This window comes from Hippocampus comes, unplaced genomic scaffold (genome assembly GCF_001891065.2).
Source record: "Hippocampus comes isolate QL1 unplaced genomic scaffold, H_comes_QL1_v1.1 scaffold1, whole genome shotgun sequence".
Classification (NCBI taxonomy): domain Eukaryota; kingdom Metazoa; phylum Chordata; class Actinopteri; order Syngnathiformes; family Syngnathidae; genus Hippocampus; species Hippocampus comes.
The window spans coordinates 3,251,761-3,270,400 of NW_017805010.1; the positions used below are offsets into that span (position 1 = coordinate 3,251,761).

General features: G+C 39.9%; 1 protein-coding gene across 1 annotated transcript; it reads right to left on the reverse strand.

Moving 5' to 3' along the window:
- Positions 1 to 12,716, reverse strand: gata5 (GATA binding protein 5). The gene is made up of 7 exons (XM_019862914.1): positions 12,447 to 12,716; positions 11,068 to 11,728; positions 8,008 to 8,177; positions 5,044 to 5,172; positions 2,988 to 3,072; positions 1,822 to 1,952; positions 1 to 1,008 (listed from the first exon to the last, which is right to left on the reverse strand). Exons 2-7 carry the CDS (start codon positions 11,606 to 11,608, stop codon positions 883 to 885), a joined length of 1,182 nt encoding a protein of 393 aa, XP_019718473.1. The 5' UTR covers positions 11,609 to 11,728; positions 12,447 to 12,716; the 3' UTR covers positions 1 to 882.
- Between the last annotated feature and the right edge of the window lie 5,924 nt (positions 12,717 to 18,640).

Sequence of the window (18,640 nt, forward strand, 5' to 3'; positions counted from 1 at the left end):
TGAGATTTTCTTTTTATTAGATTCATTCTTTTTCCATCAGTCAAATTAATAAATAGTAAATCGGTTCAACCTGAACCGATTTCAAAGGACTTTGATAAGAGAGAAGAAACAGAGAGAGGGTGACATACGCTTTAAAATATTACAACAACAAACAGCTTTCATTCTCGACAAAATACATACAATGAAGTGACATTAGTTTTATAATTATTTCACTGTTTTTTTTTTTTTTTTAATGGAGCCATTGCACCTTTATAGTCAATCGTTAGGGCAAACCTCTGATATGTACTCACAACATCTAAAAACGAACAATTGGGAATTTATTGATAACCGTCGTATCTCACAAACTAATTGCTCACATAACCCTGCATGGAGGTCACGCAACATGGCCGACCCACAGGGGGGAAGCGGTGTCAAACGATATTGTCTATGCCTTAACTGCCCTTATCTCAACATAAATAATGCGCCTATAAAAGTCAATCATCTACATGCTGAGTTGTGTTCAGCAGCCATAAAACAGAAAAACAAAAAAGTTTTTCTGTCCATTTTTTTTCTGCAGTGGCAGTAATGTCCTTATTGTGTTCCTTAAACACAGCAATAACAACTTCAAAAAAAATTTAATATCCAGGTATATGTTTCAGGCTTTACAAGTCGATTGGTGTATTTCCTTGCTCCATAAAAGGTAGTTGTTTGTGAAATCCAGGTATGCTGCATCCTGGATCTTGGAGGTTCCTTGACACTCATGTAAGTTGCAAGGCCCGGTAGTACATTGCAAGTGGATCACGCTCACTCGGCTTTCCTCATTCGTATATGTGTGTGCATCAAATGTCCCGGCCGGTAAGACAGTGAGACTGGGTAACCATTTTTTTTTTTTTTTTTTGGGCCTCATGCTTGAGATAGAGCACACCAGGAGTTCTGCGGCGCCATTGATGTTGGAGTAAAGGCATAATCCTCATATTTAATGTCCATATGTGCTGATGACACTGTAGTTACGTTCAGCTGGGTAGCCGTCTGTAGAGGAAAGGAAATATAAACAATTAGGATTCTTTCAAACTCAATGCGGTTTGTTTACATGTTTTGAAAGCCCAACTAAGGCTTCCACTCAGGTTGAGGAAATGGCTGCTTCAAACTTCAAATGTTTCTCCTGACGAAATTTAAAACTATCATCCAGAAAGAAAGAAAAAAAGAAAAAAACCCTTTGTACCTTTGTAATTTTGTGAAGAATAAAGCTGCTGCATGCTTCCTCGACTATTAGTACTATTTTAAAGCTCTTGAGGGAAATAATACACATTGCTCCTTCAAAAGGGGACATACCATTAATTGGGAGATTGACTTTTTAATTGGTTGGATAAAAATATTTGAATCTTTGTCGTGCCTGCTCACATGTAAGTGTGAAATGAAATCTTTGGTTTTCTGCCTGTTTGTGAAAATGTGTTTGTCCACACAGTTTAAAAATAATGGGCCCCATTTTTCTGCCCAGACCAAGTCTAACGCAAAGTGCAGTCTAACTATTCGCTTGGATGGAGTTTTCTTTCTTTTGGTGTTTTTGTTGATGGGTGCAGTTCGAAATGGGCATTTGCGTCAATGTGGGAGTGAGCACAGCGAACGTCCAATCGGAGCAGCTCCCCTCATTCCTATTACATTCAGCACTGCTGAGACATGTGGTCTACATGGCCTCAGCAAAATGGGCTCTTAGGAGCCAATTGACAGTTGAATTACCAAATTGTGTAGGTCAACTTCAATACAACAGTAGTTCATTTAGATAGTATGAACATACAGTTTGGTAAGAGTTGACATGCTCTATATTGATATGAACGAGATTACCTGGGAGGCAGACGTGACGGTCTGCCCGGCGTAAGGTGAGGAGGTCATGCTGGGTTCACTCTTGATGGTTGAAGCGTGCTCGGATACCGAAAGTGACGATGGCGACCGACTGTTTGAGCTGATGGGTGCTCCTGAAGAAAATCGTGTTTCCGACATTAGACCTTTCACTTCTCCTCTTCATTGTGTTTGACAAAAACGAACAACGAAATGCTCCATCATTACTTGCTACGCCATTGTTATCTGCTTAAAGGGGAATGCAACACAAACATTTTCTTGACAAAACACGTTATTCTGATTAATGGTGCGTTTGAGAAATATGAAAGAAGCAGCAAAATGCACCCGTTCCTATCCATCCCAAGGAGCGGCCTTTTTGCCACTTGGTGTTGATTGAAATCGTGACAGTTGTAAGCTGAGCTGTGATTGGTCGTGACCGGAGCAACTATGACAAAATGGCCGCCCCCTGAGATGGATAGTAAGAGGTGGATTTTGCTGCTTATTTCATATTCCACAAACGCAATATTAATCTAAATACAGTACCATGTTTACTTTAATGGGGCTGTATAGAACATATTTTTGAAAAGACATTTTTTGAGTTGACCTCCCCCTTAAGAAGTAGAATTTGCAAGCTGAGCAGTGATTGGTTGTTACCCTAGCCCTGAGCAACTGTGACAAAATGGCTGCCCCCTGTGATGGATAAAAAAAGGGGGGCGGGGCTTTGCTGCTCATTTCATATTCCACAAACGCAATATTAATCAAAATACCATGTTTACACTAGTGGGGCTGCATAGAACATATTTTTGAAAGAACATTTTTGAGTTGACTTCCCCTTTAAGAAGTAGAAGTTGGGATCTTAGTTTTTTTGTTTTTTTTTTTTTGGACAGGTTGCTCCTTCTTGTTTTTGTCTTTTGAGCCACAGAAATAACAAGGGCACAGGGCAAATCATATCTTTAAAAAAAATGACATGCTTTGTCATGCATAACTGAATATTGTATATTTTCCTTTATGGTACGAATAAAGTATCTACAATATGAATCATCTCACAATAACACGGATTTTATTCTTCTCCAAGGTAAGGTCACATCCAGCTGATTGCGAAGCTGCCATTTTAATACAAAATTCCCAAAGGTTGCTGCTTTCATTTCTATTTCAGGCCACTTTTGCCCCACCTGTTGATAACTTGTTCTTGGGCATCTTGGGTTTGCGCTTCCTTGTCTGTATACTCTCTTTCTTCATGGCTAAAGGTCTGGGCACCTGTAGGGAGGTGGGAAGCAGTCATTAGTTGACTCACTGTTATTACAGAGGCCACGGTGTCATGACAACCCAAACAAGCTCCACTCCCACGTTGCAGCCCTGATAACAAGGACCACAGCGCCCTTGGAGATGCATTTTGCTGTACAAATATCAGCCGCTCGACACTGTTAAGTCATCTTCACGCCAAACGTAACAGTTTAGTTCGGATCACAACAGGACGGTTTGGAACAGTAAACCCAAGCTGGCTTGTGCGTAAGCACCAGTGAGTCACTAAGTAGCGTGACATCACCGGATAAACCCACAAATAAATTCAACACTGATGAATTTGACATAACACAGTGCTTTGTACTGGCATCAAAACGACAACGGCTTTAGATCCTCTCTTGTTTGGAATGAAAAATTATGTGTTTGGAATAAGAAGAGGTCCAATTGTCTTTAATTCGTCTTTTGAGGATTAGCTGTGTGGTTTTCCGGTTCTTTTATACAAAGTACGATCCAATTAACTGTTCTTATAGTAATCGCGATGCATCCATCCATTATCTTTACAGCTTGTCCTCATTCAGGTCACGGGAAAGCTGGAGCCTATTTTAGCTGACTTTGAAATTAAGGTGGGGTACATCCAACCAATCGTGGGGCACGTACTGTTTAGACAAACACGCATTCACACTTAGATTTACGTCAAGGGGACAGTTCAGAGACTTGAATTAAACTTGCGTGTTTTAGAATATGGGAGGAACCTGGAGAAAAGCCAGGTGAGCATGGGGAGGGATATGCAAATTCCACAAAGAGGGCCTGAACTGAGATTTAAACCCAGAACCTCTTGACTGCAAAGCAGGTGTGCTGGCCTATCATAATTGCACAATTTAAAAACAACACATTAATTTCTCTTCGGCTTATCATTCCTGAAACCCTTGCAGAAATGTGTCGTACACAGTACGAGTAATAAAAAAAAAAAAAAACCAAAGTGCTATGTTTTTGTTCTCGTCATCTGGGTCCCTTGTGTTGAACCAATCAGCTCCCTCAATCCTTTGTGTCTTGTCCAGGTGTTTCTCGTTGTCTCGTCAGTTTGTTCGTATTTACTTCCCTTGCTCCTTTCAGTTAGCGTCAGATCTTTTGCTTTGTATTTAGTTCCCTGGGTTCTGTCAGCTACTTATCGGATTATTGGGTGAGTCTGTGTGCGCCTTTATGTTTTTTTTCTGGCATTGTTTTTTTTTTTTTTTGTTACCTTGGCTCCTTGTGGAGTATTTGAGTTATTTCTTCAGTGTACTCTGAAAGTGTTTTTTTTGTTGTTGTTGCTACCTTGATTCCTTGTGGTTTTCAGGACTTAGTTGTAGTATATGAGTTATTTCTTCAGTGTACCCTGAAAGTGTTTTTTTTTTTTTTTGTAAATGCATTTTATGTCTACCCTACTCCTCCTGTCTCCCTGCTTTTTGGTGTCCTACCACCATGCAAAATGTGACACAAAGGACATGAAACACTAATATGGGTGCAGAACATCTGCCGTAGATTTGTTTTTTTAAATATCCTGCCTTCCCCCTGTTTTGTAGACTTTAGTCACTTTGCGTGCGGGGATAGAAAGTAGGGTGGATGAATGGATGTCCAAATGAATAGATGATCTGATGGATGGATGGCTGGACGTGAACCTAACAGTGCTGACCAGTCACTGTCACCCTCTGTCTAGCGCACCACACTTGCACCTGCTGTTAGTACCACATCGGTGAGGTGTCCAAAAAAAATGTCATTATCATAATTGCTTTGGTGCCTTTTTTCGTTGTGAACAATGGAAACAACCTAAAAGGTGAACCAAACTGTACCATTTTCACAAACTCAAATCTGATTGAAAGTAGACTTGGAGGCGTAGCAGATTGACAAATCTTATATACATACACGTGAAGATATGGTAAAAGAACCGACACCAACGATATCCAAATTGCTTAATAACCATGCGAAGGCCCGTGAGATGTAACATACCCCGTGCAGTTTCATGTAGAGACCACAGGCGTTACACACTGGTTCTCCCTCCGCGTTACGTCTCCACAGCGTAGTGGTGCTCGTGTGGCAGTTGGTACAGCACAGGCCAGCTCGGCGAGATGTGGTCTGCTGTAGGTGAAGACAAAAATAAAGTATAAACTTTGGATTTTTGCTTTGGCTCAGACCCAAGACAGAGCTCCCCCCCGCTCGAGACTCCATTTTAAGTCAAACTGTTCCCTTGAAAAAGAATCACAGGATGTCAGCGCAGGACAGAAAACATTCGACAGGGATGAATTATTACTGCATGGCTCGGATGCGAAAATAGCTAATGAGTCATTAGTATGGTAGCCTTTTAACACCCACATAAAGATTTTTTTTTGCATACAAAAATAATGATCTTGTTTTATAGAGCACAAGCAACAGCGGCCACGTTTGTGCTGAGAGTCTCACAAACACCTCGGCCAAGGTCAAGGTCACTATGGGACAAATAAAAGCAGCTCTTGAGGGACTGGGGGTGTTTTTTTTTTTTGTTTGGGAGGGCCAACCACAGCTGCTCCACAAAAGGTAGCAAGCTTGTGGGAAATAACCAGCCGTGAAGCCTTGCCTTGACACCCCACTCACCACTTGCAGAGTGTTTTCATTTTCTTCAGTCTCCTAAATGACTGCCAAACGATCTTTCAACAATGTTTGCATCTTTACATGAAATGTTGTCTCAACTAAAAAAAAAAAAAGTTCGGCTAAAAGTTAAAGTTAAGCAAAGCAAAATAAGCAAGGGCATAGTTGGTGGGTGGGGAGGGGCATGTGGGACCTGCAACATGCAATGTCAGTTAAGTAGTCAGATAGTAAACTTATTTAGCAATTTTCTGCAGTCAAAAGTTAACATTTTATCTATAATTAATTTGATGGCATCATTATTTTTCACTGAACACCTTTAAGAACACATTTTGCCACTTGCACCATGTCCTCAGCTTGCGAATTTCTCCATTGTGAGACAAATAAAGTTTTTTTATCTTATCTTATCTTATCTTATGAACCTCACGTGAGCCGAGATTGGTTGTTCCCTGAGCCCCGAGCAGTGACTTCTCTTTGACATTTTCAGTTGACAGTGTTTTGAAAGGTGTTAATTGTACAAAACAAATAATGAAGTCATCAAATTCTCTATAGACAAAATACAAAATAATAATAATAATAAAAAGTTTAGTATCCCTTTGAGTTAAAACTGTTACACTGTGATTGCCAATTTATGACAAATCAAGAGGTAACGTAAAAATAAAATGATAATGCAGAGCGGATCAGTAATATTTGTCATTATCAAGTGTGGTCTGAGAGGCTTCTGCAGCTCGATTTTTTTTTTCCCAGTATGTCTTGATTTACAAACAATTTGACTTAGCCTCTCGAACCCATTATGGTCATAAATTGAGAACTATTAATAATAACATATTAAGGTGAAGTGTGTATCAAAATGGTGGCCCTTTGCATTATTCAGCAACCAAGTACTGTAGCTTGGAATTTCAAAGAGGCTGCTGACTCCTAATAGTGGCAGATTGGCCTGACTTGAGTCCAAGCAGCATGGATTCTGTTCCCACGACGGTGTGAATGTGAGTGTGAATGGTTGTCAATCTCTATATGTGCCCTGCCATCGACTGATGACCAGTTCAGGTTATAGTCCGTCTTTCTCCGAAAGGCAGCTGAGACAGCAGCCCGCAATCCTGAAAAGGGCAAGCGCTACTGAAAATGTGCTGGAGCCTAACGCAGGTGTCTTTGGGCAGTAGGCAGGGGACATTCTGAACTGGTTGCCAGCCAATCGCAGGGCACACATAGACAAACAACCATTCGTGCTCACAATCACACCTAGGGGCAATTTAGGGTGTTCCATTAACCTGCCATGCATGTTTTTGGAATGTGGGAGGAAACCGGAGTACCCGGAGAAAACCCACAGAGGTGGAGAGCAGTCAAACTCCACACAGGGAGGCCGCAGCCGGAATCGAACCCTGCACCTCTGCACTGTGAGGCTGATGTGCTAACCAGTGGCTCACCGTCCCGCCCATATTTCAAAATGTTCATCCATGTGCCACTCTTTCAGTTTTGGGAATGACTGAGGTTGTCTTTAATTCAAAATGTGAGAAAGTACCGGGAGGCTAAAAGCTTTTCTATGCTCAAGCTAATGTCCATAAATGTCTTGCGCTCCTTGAAACACAAAGACAATTTGTCTGCATTCTTGCTGGACTGAGGAAATGAATGTATTCACATTCGAGAGAATAAAATCAGAGAATTTGGACTTTTCAGCATGAAGCCCAAGAAATAGCTCAATGGTTCTTTCCATTTTGTGTCGAGTTCTTCACGGATTTTTTTTTTTTTGTTCACTACTGATACCGTACATGCCATTTATGCTTTACTGTCATTGTGTTTTACCTCCTATGTTTCATCCTGAAAAAGAAAACAAAAACTAACTATCCCCACTTCTGAAATAATGGCTGCGTCCCTGAAAATGAGCACATCCATAAACCCCAGACCTGTGCAATTTTAAAAAATGCTGCAGTAAAACACATTTGCCAAGAAGACATTTGACATTTTCACTTTCATTCATCCAAATTCTGCAATTGTGTTTAAATAAGAAAATATTTAATTTCGACGAATGAAATTTCATCCAAATGTACTATAGAAATAAATCTTAATTAAACTCAATTCAATATTAATTCACTTTGCAATGAATGATCAGATTAATCAGCATTTAAGTATTGATGATAATAATGTCATTTTTTGGTATTGTCATTGTTAATGAACTTTTTCTTTCTTGCATTAAAACATTTTAATATTCATTTCATAATTGCTATATGTAGAAAAATAATGTCCCATATGTCCAAATAAGTCATCTGTACTCGTATGTTTGCAGTTGTTGTTGTCAATAAACCTTTTGTGGTGAAAAGGCACATTCAAGCCACACGCAATCAAGCTCCGTCTTACCAATCGTTTCTGAGGTTTGATGAGCGGCCTGTTGATCCCGTTCATCTTGTGGTAGAGGCCACAGGCGTTACAGAGGTAGTGGCCCGTGCCATCTCTGCGCCACAGGGGTGTGGAGATGGAGCCGCAGTTGACGCATTCCCTGCCCTCGGTGGCCATGTCCTCCACCAGATCTGAGCACATGCTTTTAGTCTTAATGGTGGGCAAAATGTAAACGTCACCATTCAAAGGCGTTTATGACTAGATGACTCTCTGAGAAACATTAACATGTCTCATTCCACCAAGATGACTTTTTTTTTCCTGACGAAGAAAAAAAAAAAATCAAACAACAGGACCATTGTCACACCAAATACCGTACACTCTTTTTCTTTGCTTGTAATATGAATTTTCCATTTAATACAGAGCAGTGGTTGTGCCGTGTTTCAATTGTGTTTTGTGTGTGTGTGTGTGTGTGTGTGTGTGTGTGTGTGTGTGTGTGTGTTGTTTTTTTTTTGACACATATTTCCCAAGTGTGCCATCTGGTTTAAGTTGCTCAGAAAGAAGAATTGCAATTGGGACACTTTATACTGCCGATACCGATCGTCAATGAGTGTTATCGGCTGATACCAATCACGTAAATTTGGTGTAAAGGTTTTTATTTTAGAGTTATAACTACCAATTTTTTAGGTCATAAAGAGTTAAAATGACTTGCTCTCCTTGACGATACAACGGCTAACCGAACATGCTGTTTTCTATTTTTTTTTTGGTTTCTTGAAAAGTGATATTTTTTGAGATGCATGATTTCCACTAAATGCCATTTTTGTGCATTTTATTTTAATCATTTCATGCATAGGGTCTCTAAAAAAAGTTCCTGCACCACTAACACCCATGCGGTCATATGACATAAATGTTCAACTAACTGTAACATGTAGCCTATTGGTAGGATTTTAGGGGTGGGGGTCTGGTTTAGGGACCAGTGGGTGATGAATAACTGTGGAGGAATTTAAAATAACATCACTCTCATTGCCTGAGCCACGCATGTGATGGAGAGTCATTAAAACCTGCGTTGGGGAGACAGACTAATGGAAGGAATGGTGAGGTGGGGGTGTTATCAGTCAGAAAAAATACAGGGGTCCCTTCTATCCATCACAGCCTTAACACACAGCAGACTCCTGGCATGAATCCGTCAAAAATTCCCAATTACTCATCGAATGAGGGATGCCCTGCCTGCATGGGGACGTTTGAAAATCCAATTGAAGAAGCCTGGAATAACCGTCGTTAACCGTGTCATATGTAAACATGTTATACAGTAAAATGCATTCTGAGACAAACCTTTTTTTTTTCAATTATGTTATTATATGCCAATATGAACCATTTCTGTGTCCAATAAAGTCCAGGGATAACAAAACCAACAAATTGACAGCTGATCGATTCGGATTTGCAGACCAAACATTTCTTGATTCTGCAGTTTGCAAACTAAAATAGATCACAATGTGTATAGTGGGTCTTTCTTCAATTTTCAAACATTTATGACATTTTTGTCATAATTTTTCAATTCAATGTAATTGAAAAGACAACTAACATGTCTGAGCTGAGCTTGATGATTTTCATGCTATACCCACACTGGAGGATGCCAGTCAGTTGTAGTTGTTTAGGCGCACGCATTTATTTTTACTCATTGATTTAATGTTTTTCGCATATTATTTCATTTGACTATTGAATTATTATTGTTAGTTCTTGCTTATCACTTGCTTTTCTATTTATTGGTCATTATAGAATACATGTCTGATGGAGTTTGGTCCGTTTTGTGTTGCTATTACCTCAACATTCGTCTTATTTATTACAGATGAAAGACTAGTAACAATAGCAAATCTAAGATTGGATGAATCAAATTTTATGATCAACACAAACATCAAAGGAGACTTTAGTAGAATCCGTTTATTGTCAAACTGTGTATGAGCAGAGACATTTTGAGTAACTCTTGATCACAGTCTTGATGGTGGAGGTGATAAATGCTGCTGATGGCTCGGGACAATGGGTATTTGTGTGAGTGTGTATTGAGCCCTAAAATCAAAACACTGCTCGGGATTAGATTAACATTTTAATTGATTGTTGTTATTCGGCTTTTCTGTCAAAGAATGTGTATTGTCTTACTTCAATTTGGGGGGGAGACTTTGATTCAATCAAGAACACTGTTAGGGCACCTCCTTATAAATGGCAGTGACATATGATCAGAATTTATTATAGCAAGTTTAACAGAGAATTCCTACAGGTCATGATTGCTTGGAACGTTGTTGAAAATAACGATACTGTATTAATAAATAAACACCAATGATAACAATGGACGGCCCACTGATAGAATTGTGAAATACTGATGAAAATCTTGAAGCCCAATTGAAAAAAATATGACATTATTAATCATAGCTACACATAAAAAAATACCATTAATACATTTATTATATGTATTATTTATTTGTAGTTTAGTTTTGAGCCTTTAAAAATAAGATGCTTTTGATTGGGTCGTAATCTAATAACATTATTATGATGAATATTTTTTATATTAATTATATTATTATTATTATTATTATTATACGGAAGATTGTATCATACTGAGAAGATGTTTGTAATATTTTAAACTAGGGTTATTAATCTTGAGATGGGCACAATATAGATAATCACAAGAATGCAACTATTGTTGTTCACATACTCTATGTGTGTATTTTGTGATATGAATTAAGTTCTCATCTTTTCGACAGTGTAGATTTGAAAAAATAACAACGGCATTTAAATGAGGCGAATAAATTAAGACAGCTCTTTAATCGGATAGTATTTGATTTTGGACAGTTTTAGTAGAAACTATAAGATTTGCGTGTGACGTGATATGTTTTTATGAAAATAAAAGTTAATTTAATTAGTTACTTTAAATGTAGTCGAAAAGTGACAATGATATCATGTCGCAAGTTTTTCACCAAGTCATTAAAGAAAAATGACACCTTTCCTATGGATTGCCATGAAATATTTCGATTTCATTTTGATGGATTCAATCCACCGGCATAACATGGCGCATGTGACGTGGAGGCCTACCCAGACTGGAACGCCGCGTCGACATGCCTCCTTGGCGGCCCTGCAGGCTCAGCACTCCGCTCTCGAACGGTCCCGGCGTCCAGGAGGAGGTCGCCATCTCAGGGCTCATGTAAGCGTACGGGCTGGTGTAAGAGCCTCCCACTGGACGCACCAGGGCCCCGCTGAGCTGGTCCGCCCGGCCGCTGTTGCCGAGCACAAGCGAGCTCTGGTAGGCTGCATCCCGGCCGGTGTTGGTACTCAGCGGCGGGCTGTGCGAGTACGAGAAGCCGTGTGGGGGGTGAGGACTGCTGGGTGCGAACGACGAGCCGTCCACGGTGCTCTGAGGCCAGCCGTGGTGGGGGTGGTGGTGGTGGTGGTGTGTCCCGAGTCCGTGGGACTGGTGAGGCGGTTCGCAGGTCTGCAGGTACGGGAGGGTGGGCAGCATGCTCGGGACCCTGCTGGTGGGGACGTAGACGGGCGAGTTGGCAGATGGGTGCATGTAATTCCCGGTGTCGTGCGTGTAAGGGGACTGGTTGGACGTCAAGGTCAGGCTTTGATACATTTTCCTCTCCTCTTGCACGTCTTGGTATTAAAAATAATTTTGTCCGTGTCCTTCGTGCGCGGGAGACCTTCTCCACGCTCCTTCGATCGTTACCCAGTTTGCAGCAAAACACCAGTGAAACTGCAAAAGACATCATGCGAGTCATTCCAGAATTTGAGGACGCTTAAAAAAAGAATCAATATACACGTGTAAAATAGAGAAACATGCGCGTGTTAGTTAGTCATCGACAAAAAGTTAACTGAAGCGGTTTTTAAGTGATTTCCTGAGCACCCTTTTTGTCTTGCCTCCCTCTTGACGAGCAACTTCAAATGTAACAAATAAAATACAGTTTTTAAATTCCGTATTTTGTATGCGTTTCATTCGTCCTTATCGTAAACATGAAACATTGTTTTGTTTGTTTTATCGGAGACACATTTTAAAGAATATCGATTATGCTTTGCTGTGCCTTTCAATACAAAATAGAATGCCCCATTTAAGTTTCAACAAAAGACAAAGAAAAGATCGAAGCTGTGTTAAAACAATTCATCCTCATCACGTCAGACATTTTACGCCTTCCTCACGTGTGTGAGCTTGATTTAACTAAGCATGCTAATTGAAGCTCACATACCGGGGGGGCATTAAAGTCCTCACAAAAAGAATCAAAATCACGCACACACACACACGCCGCCCGCACACACACACACACACACACACACACACACACACACACACACACACACACACACACACACACACACACAAATACACGCACGCACTCATCCATCGATGATAACACGCGGAAGGATACACGAGGAACATTATTTGGTTCCAAGGGCTCTCTTGCAGCGTATTATCTTACCAGATAAGGCCAACCAGGTGATAAAGAGAAACAAATCCGTCCAGCCCTGGAAGGGTCCAAATATCACCCAAAGAAGAGCACCCCGCAGGCAAACGTTGTGGAAGGAAAGAGGAGAGTGACTCCAAAGCATGCAGGCGCTTCACAACGCAGTAGTCCTTTCAAGTAAATCCGGGATTTTGGACTTCTTTCTTGTCCTCCCGTGGCCCTTGGTCGCGTGGAGATAGGGACCTGAGCTGATAATTGCTGATAGGCGTGTGTGTCGAGGCGCTCTCCCACTGGAAATTTTGTATTCGCTCGAGGAACACGTGACTCAGCGCGGAGGTAGGCCCAAAGAAAGGCTGCTGGTGGAGGAGGGCCATAGGTGCCCCCCTCCCCCACCCCCAGAGAAAGGCCTCTTCGGGTGCTTACACCTGTATGCAGGATTACTGTTTGTTTTTCTTGTGAAGAAAAAAAAGCAAGACAATTAAAAATCCAGATTTAAAGTACAGAATACAATTATTATTATTACTACAAATAATTACAAATTATTTTACAAATTACAAAAATACAAAAATATGACAAATATTATAAGAATCACCTTCAAAATACTCCTTTACACATTCAAAGCCATCCATAGCCTTGCTCCCCCCTATCTATCAGATCTTCTTCAGATCTCTATCCCTTCCCGCTCACTCAGGTCTTCATCCTCCCTCCATCTCTCTGTACCCTCTGCCCGTCTCACCACAATGGGGTGCAGAGCCTTCAGCCGCTCTGCCCCCAAACTCTGGAACTCACTTCCACCCAACATTCGCAACACTGATTCTCTTCCCACATTCAAAACCCAGCTCAAAACTCACCTTTTCAGACTGGCTTATTCCACTTAAATATATCTCTTGTATTTATAATTTTATCTGTGGTTTTATTTATTCTTTATTTGTCTTATTGTTTGCTCGTCTGTAAAGTGTCCTTGGGTGTTGTGAAAGGCGCTTCAAATAAAATGTATTATTATTATTATTGTAATTAGTTTGTTACTTTGAGCAAAATTACTTGTTTCAGGACTAAGCTGTAAAATGATTGCAGGAATAAATCCTCCACAGCTAATAATTCAGATTTAATTAATTTATCTAGGAACTTCACTTTCTGTTGCAGGATGTCTATTTTCTGATATATTCTTTCCGAGAAAGTCACAATGGAACAAATCCAAATTTAGCGTTTATATTTTTTTATTCATTTAACGGCCATTCCACATGCAAACAAAGACTCTTTCAAGACGAAATGAGGTCAAATCTAATAAATACATAAGTTATAATGAATAAATGTGGCGCTAACGTCCACTTTGGGGTTTTACATTGATAGATAGATAGACGCCATAAATAATAGCTACATCATGAAATAATAGTTTTAGTCCTCATTAAAAGACAAAACACCGGGCCTCGTAAATTATTACGAGGGCTTCAGGTTTCCGAGAGTGTGTGAATGCGCCTTGTGCGCGTGAGTGTGCGCGTGTGCGCGTGCGTGCGTCCGTGTACTTGTGTGTGTGTGTGTGTGTGTGTGTGTGTGTGTGCGCACGCGCAAGCTTGTTTGAGTTCGGGTTTTTAAAATGCACCGTAAATTTTTTCCCATTCAAATATGTGTCAACATTTGTCTTTATAGAATTACATTTTGACTCCACGAGTAACAATCAATTTAGATTTGTACCCAGTAGAGATACAATCATAATTTTTATTGATAGGCATACGGTCATATTTTATTTACGAAATGTTTAATTGTTAAACAAATAATCTAGATAAGTTTGGATTTTACAAATATTTTTATAGTGACAAAATATGAACTTTTATGCCTTCATAAAACATAAGTCAAACTATGGGCCTGGAGAGGAGTTTAAAACAAATACAAAAAATAAGCCGAACCAATTGTAAGTAATCATCATACATTTATGGAAATAACGTATTTTTTTAAGTATTTAAATTGAAAGAAGGGACACATTCAAGGTGAATTGCATTGTGACTCTTTGATGTCGAACTTTCTTTTTTGCCACCTCAGAGTAATAACATTAATTGTCTGGTCTGCGGTCTTCGACCCTCACGCTCGTGTCTCACTTCCACTTACGACGACGGGAGTCTGTGCGCTTCTCCTTGTTCTTGCTCTTCTCATGGCCCAACGTTTTGTGAATGATTTCCACAAGCAAGTGTAAATGCAGTTATCCGTACAGCTTTGAAGCCACAATAGGCGATTCAGATTAAAATGTGTCAAACATTTTTTTTGTATGTGTTGTTTTATTATGTTTCGATTTTTTTCTTTTTGTCAATACCAAAAAGTGAATGGAACGCTTCAATATGTTCTTCCATATTTGTAGTGGGGTACAAAAAAAAAATACAAACCGATCATAAAATATATTTTCACGTGTATGAGCTCATAATCCTTTTTTAATCTTAATCATAATTGGGGCTTGCTGAAAACATCGAAGGAGACGTTATCAAAGTGCAATAAAACAGTTTGCTTGATGGTTTATTAAGACTTCATCTTCCCATATATTTATTTATTTCTTGTAAATGGATTTCTTTTGTTTTCAGCATTTAACATAACAACAGAGAGAAGAGCAATTGCATAGTCAAATTACCAAAAACCTACTAAAACTTGCATTTATGTTTATGGGATGAATTAAAATTAAATAAAATCCTCACTTTTTTTTTTACATTCCTTTTAATGCAACGTCAATTAATGAAAGTTATCATCTGCAGCAATTCAAGATAACACCATATAAATAAAGTTTTGTGTTTTACTGCCGAGATAAAATAGAGAAAGCTCCAGTTTTTCCTCTACAGGTGAGACATGCAATTCTCTTGTTAGCTACAGTTGTACACATCACAAGTTTAGAAGTAATTATTTTCAATTAAATGTGCTGCAAACTGCACTATGTCTGCAAGTTTGAACAGTGCACAACAGCTATAACAAAGCATGTGGGGTGGTAATAAAGACACTACTGTATAGTGTTTCATCGTATCTTTAAAAAATATATACTATCCAGATCATACAAAAAAAGTACTTGATTTTTGGTGGCACATGATTAAAATGTGTTAAACTAAGACAAATCTTTCTTTTTTTGGGGGGGGGGCACGGGAAAATTATATAAATTTACCACATTTTAATCATGTGCAACTGATGTACATGTTTTTTCGGCTGATTTGATGGGGAGGGGGCAGACTACACCCTGAATTGGTCGCCAGTCAGTCGCAGGGCACATACAGAGACGAACAACGAGTCACACCCACATCCACACTCGCTGGATCCTAGCTGCTCACACACAAGTCAGGGAAGAAAAAACAGGTCATAGTGCAACAAATGAAAAATCCAATTTGATCAATACGGGTCCTGCACAAAGAGCTTAACACACACACACACACACACACACACACACACACACACACACTGATTTGCCTATAAAATTGTTAAGTACAGCAAGAGCATGTTGATGGCTGCCTGCTGCTGTTTTAACTTCTAAAATGCCAAAAAAGTTTTCATTTAAAGTTTAAAGTGGCTTATCTTAAAATCCAATCCAAGTAGCTTGCACACCTACTCATGTCTTTAAATGCTCTGCTTCTTCTTCTTCTTCTTCTTCTTTTTATTATTATTATTATTATTATTATTATTATTATTATCGGCAGATTACACCTCTGGTGTAGACCTTCACCTCCTGTACAGAAGCTCAACGTGTTTTCATATATCGCGAAAGGAAGCAACCCTGCTCCTATTCAATTCAGCCCCACGAACAAACAAACAAGACAGTCTTGAATATCCATAATTTCACCAAGATATAACAGAAAGCCACAACCATAAACAAGGATTGTAGATTTGCGTGGTCAGTGTAAAGTGACATCATCGGATTCTACCCCCTTAGCCAATTGCAGCTGGCCATCACAGTCCCCACAGAAATTGTATTGAAAACAGGAGCATTCACACTTATATAGTCAATGTTGTCCTCTTTAAGAAAGCCTCACAAACCCGAGATAGGCTGGGCATGTTTCTGTCCGTCAGCGACCGACTGAGAGGTCCGTCTGTCTGTACTTGACCCGGTTAATGACGATTACATGACTAAAATCCAATTCAATCAGTGCTTATGCTGTCTTTTTTTTCATCAAATGTGAAGTGGATTCCGACATATTTGTCGGAATCCATGACAAAAGTGACAATTTTTTAGTTTTTCCAATCGTCCCAAATAATTAATTCCAGGACACTTTTTGCCCTTATTTGAATACATTTTTAACATTACCAAAAATAAGTAAACTTGTGTTAAAATAATCTATAAATATAATGCAACAACAAAATAATGCAGTCAATTTGAATTCTGTTGATGGGTAACTTGATGAGCTACAAGAAGCTCAGTGCATCCAACAATAAAATGCGTACCCTCAACTTTGATGATGAAAGACTCATGATTTGGACTTGAAATCACCAAGCATGTGAACATTTTGTTCTTCTTTGCCCTTTTTTTTTTTTGCTCAATGCCTCATTGACTTGGGCACATTGAGCAACCACAAGAGACATGTACCATTTTCCCTGTCATCATCACACTTTTTGTTCTTTTGGTTGTAACGTTATAAATACGGGTACTCTTCTGAGGTGATCTTTGAATAAAAGACAAAAGACAGACAAAAAAAAAATAAGATCAAATATGAACACATTTGGAATCAATCCTTTTGATGCTCCTTGAGCTGAACTCAAAGAAGATGATTGATTCCCCATGACAGTCGTTCAGGCTGGTGAATGTTACACAACTTGGAAGAGTATTTGTATTAAAAAATGGGGATTCTAATTGGCTCTGCAGGTGAAACGTTCAAGTTAAGTGGACGTGCTTGTTTTGCACTAGCGGGATTATATTTCACATATTTGCTCAGTCTATAAACTCTGCATGCACCATCTTGCATCAGACCTGAGACAAGGCCAACGAGAGGGTTTAGCACACAGAGTAATTCTCGTCTCTCACTATAGGAGTCAGATAGCGAACATATGAATGAGGTGATTGGTGAGGACTCGCTCCACCGCAGCCTCATTTACACCCTTCATCATGCTCGGTGCTCATTGGTCTGTGTCAAGGGGCCTGTGGTAATACTGCTCACCGCGGTCACGCAGTGGTTATGTCAATAATAAGCAGGGTCCGTAAATGTGGCGCATATTCCGCTTCGGGCCACATATTTGCTATTTGCATTGGTTTTTGTTTCTTTTCGGACTGTTCGGTCAAGCCAGTCACCCCATTTAGGCATTGCCTTCAGGTCCAGAAAACACCTTTTGACTTTGATGACTCGCCAGCTGTGGTGTAACTGTCCTTTTACTGCAACATTCTTTGGGCTGCAGTGGAATTTCAGTCTCTATCTTTAATGTCCATACCTGCAAGATAAGTCAGGAATTTCCCTCAGGTATTTATTGTCTATCAAAGAACACGCTGGTGTGCATGTGTTCATGTGTGCGCTGCCACTCATGTTTTAGAGGTCCCCCCCACCCCCCTAATTCTTTGTCATTTTTGCAAATTGATTCAATGATCTGTCCAGATAAGATCCCAACTGGTCTTCATTCATCACGAGGGAAAAGCATTATCACCTCCAGCCTAACCCAAACCCACCATGACCCGTTAGCGGCGACATGCTGGTATGGCTCTGCCGGGAAGCAGCCATGTTGCAGAAGACACCGATGAAGGAGTAAAAGTCAGATAGCCGCTATCTCTGCGGTTGATTCCCGCATCATCCCTCCTCTTCACGTGATGGCAGATGACTGTGTTCACGGAACGAAAGCTGAGACTGTTGTTGGCCTCTGCTTTGCTACGAATGGAGTGATGCTGGATGTGGACAGACAGAACTCATGCATGGTTAGAATCACTTTCCACCCTTTGTGTGTGTGTGTGTGTGTGTGTGTGTGTGTGTGTGTGTGTGTGTGTGTGTGTGTGTGTGTGTGTGTGTGTGTGTGTGTGTGTTGGGGAGTCCTAGACATTTACATGTTTCAACATGATTTTATGAGAATTTAGTAGGAAATCATTCAAAGAGTTAAGGGCTTTATTATGTTTATAACAGGCAACGCAGTGTTGTATGTGGTTCATAAATCTGCCTCACAGTTCTGAGTTTCAAGGTCTGAATTTCGGTTGTAGAGTTTTTAACTTTCTCCGTGCTTGAATGGATATTCTCCAGGTACTCCGGCTTTCTCATTGAAGAGTCAAAATTCCTCAT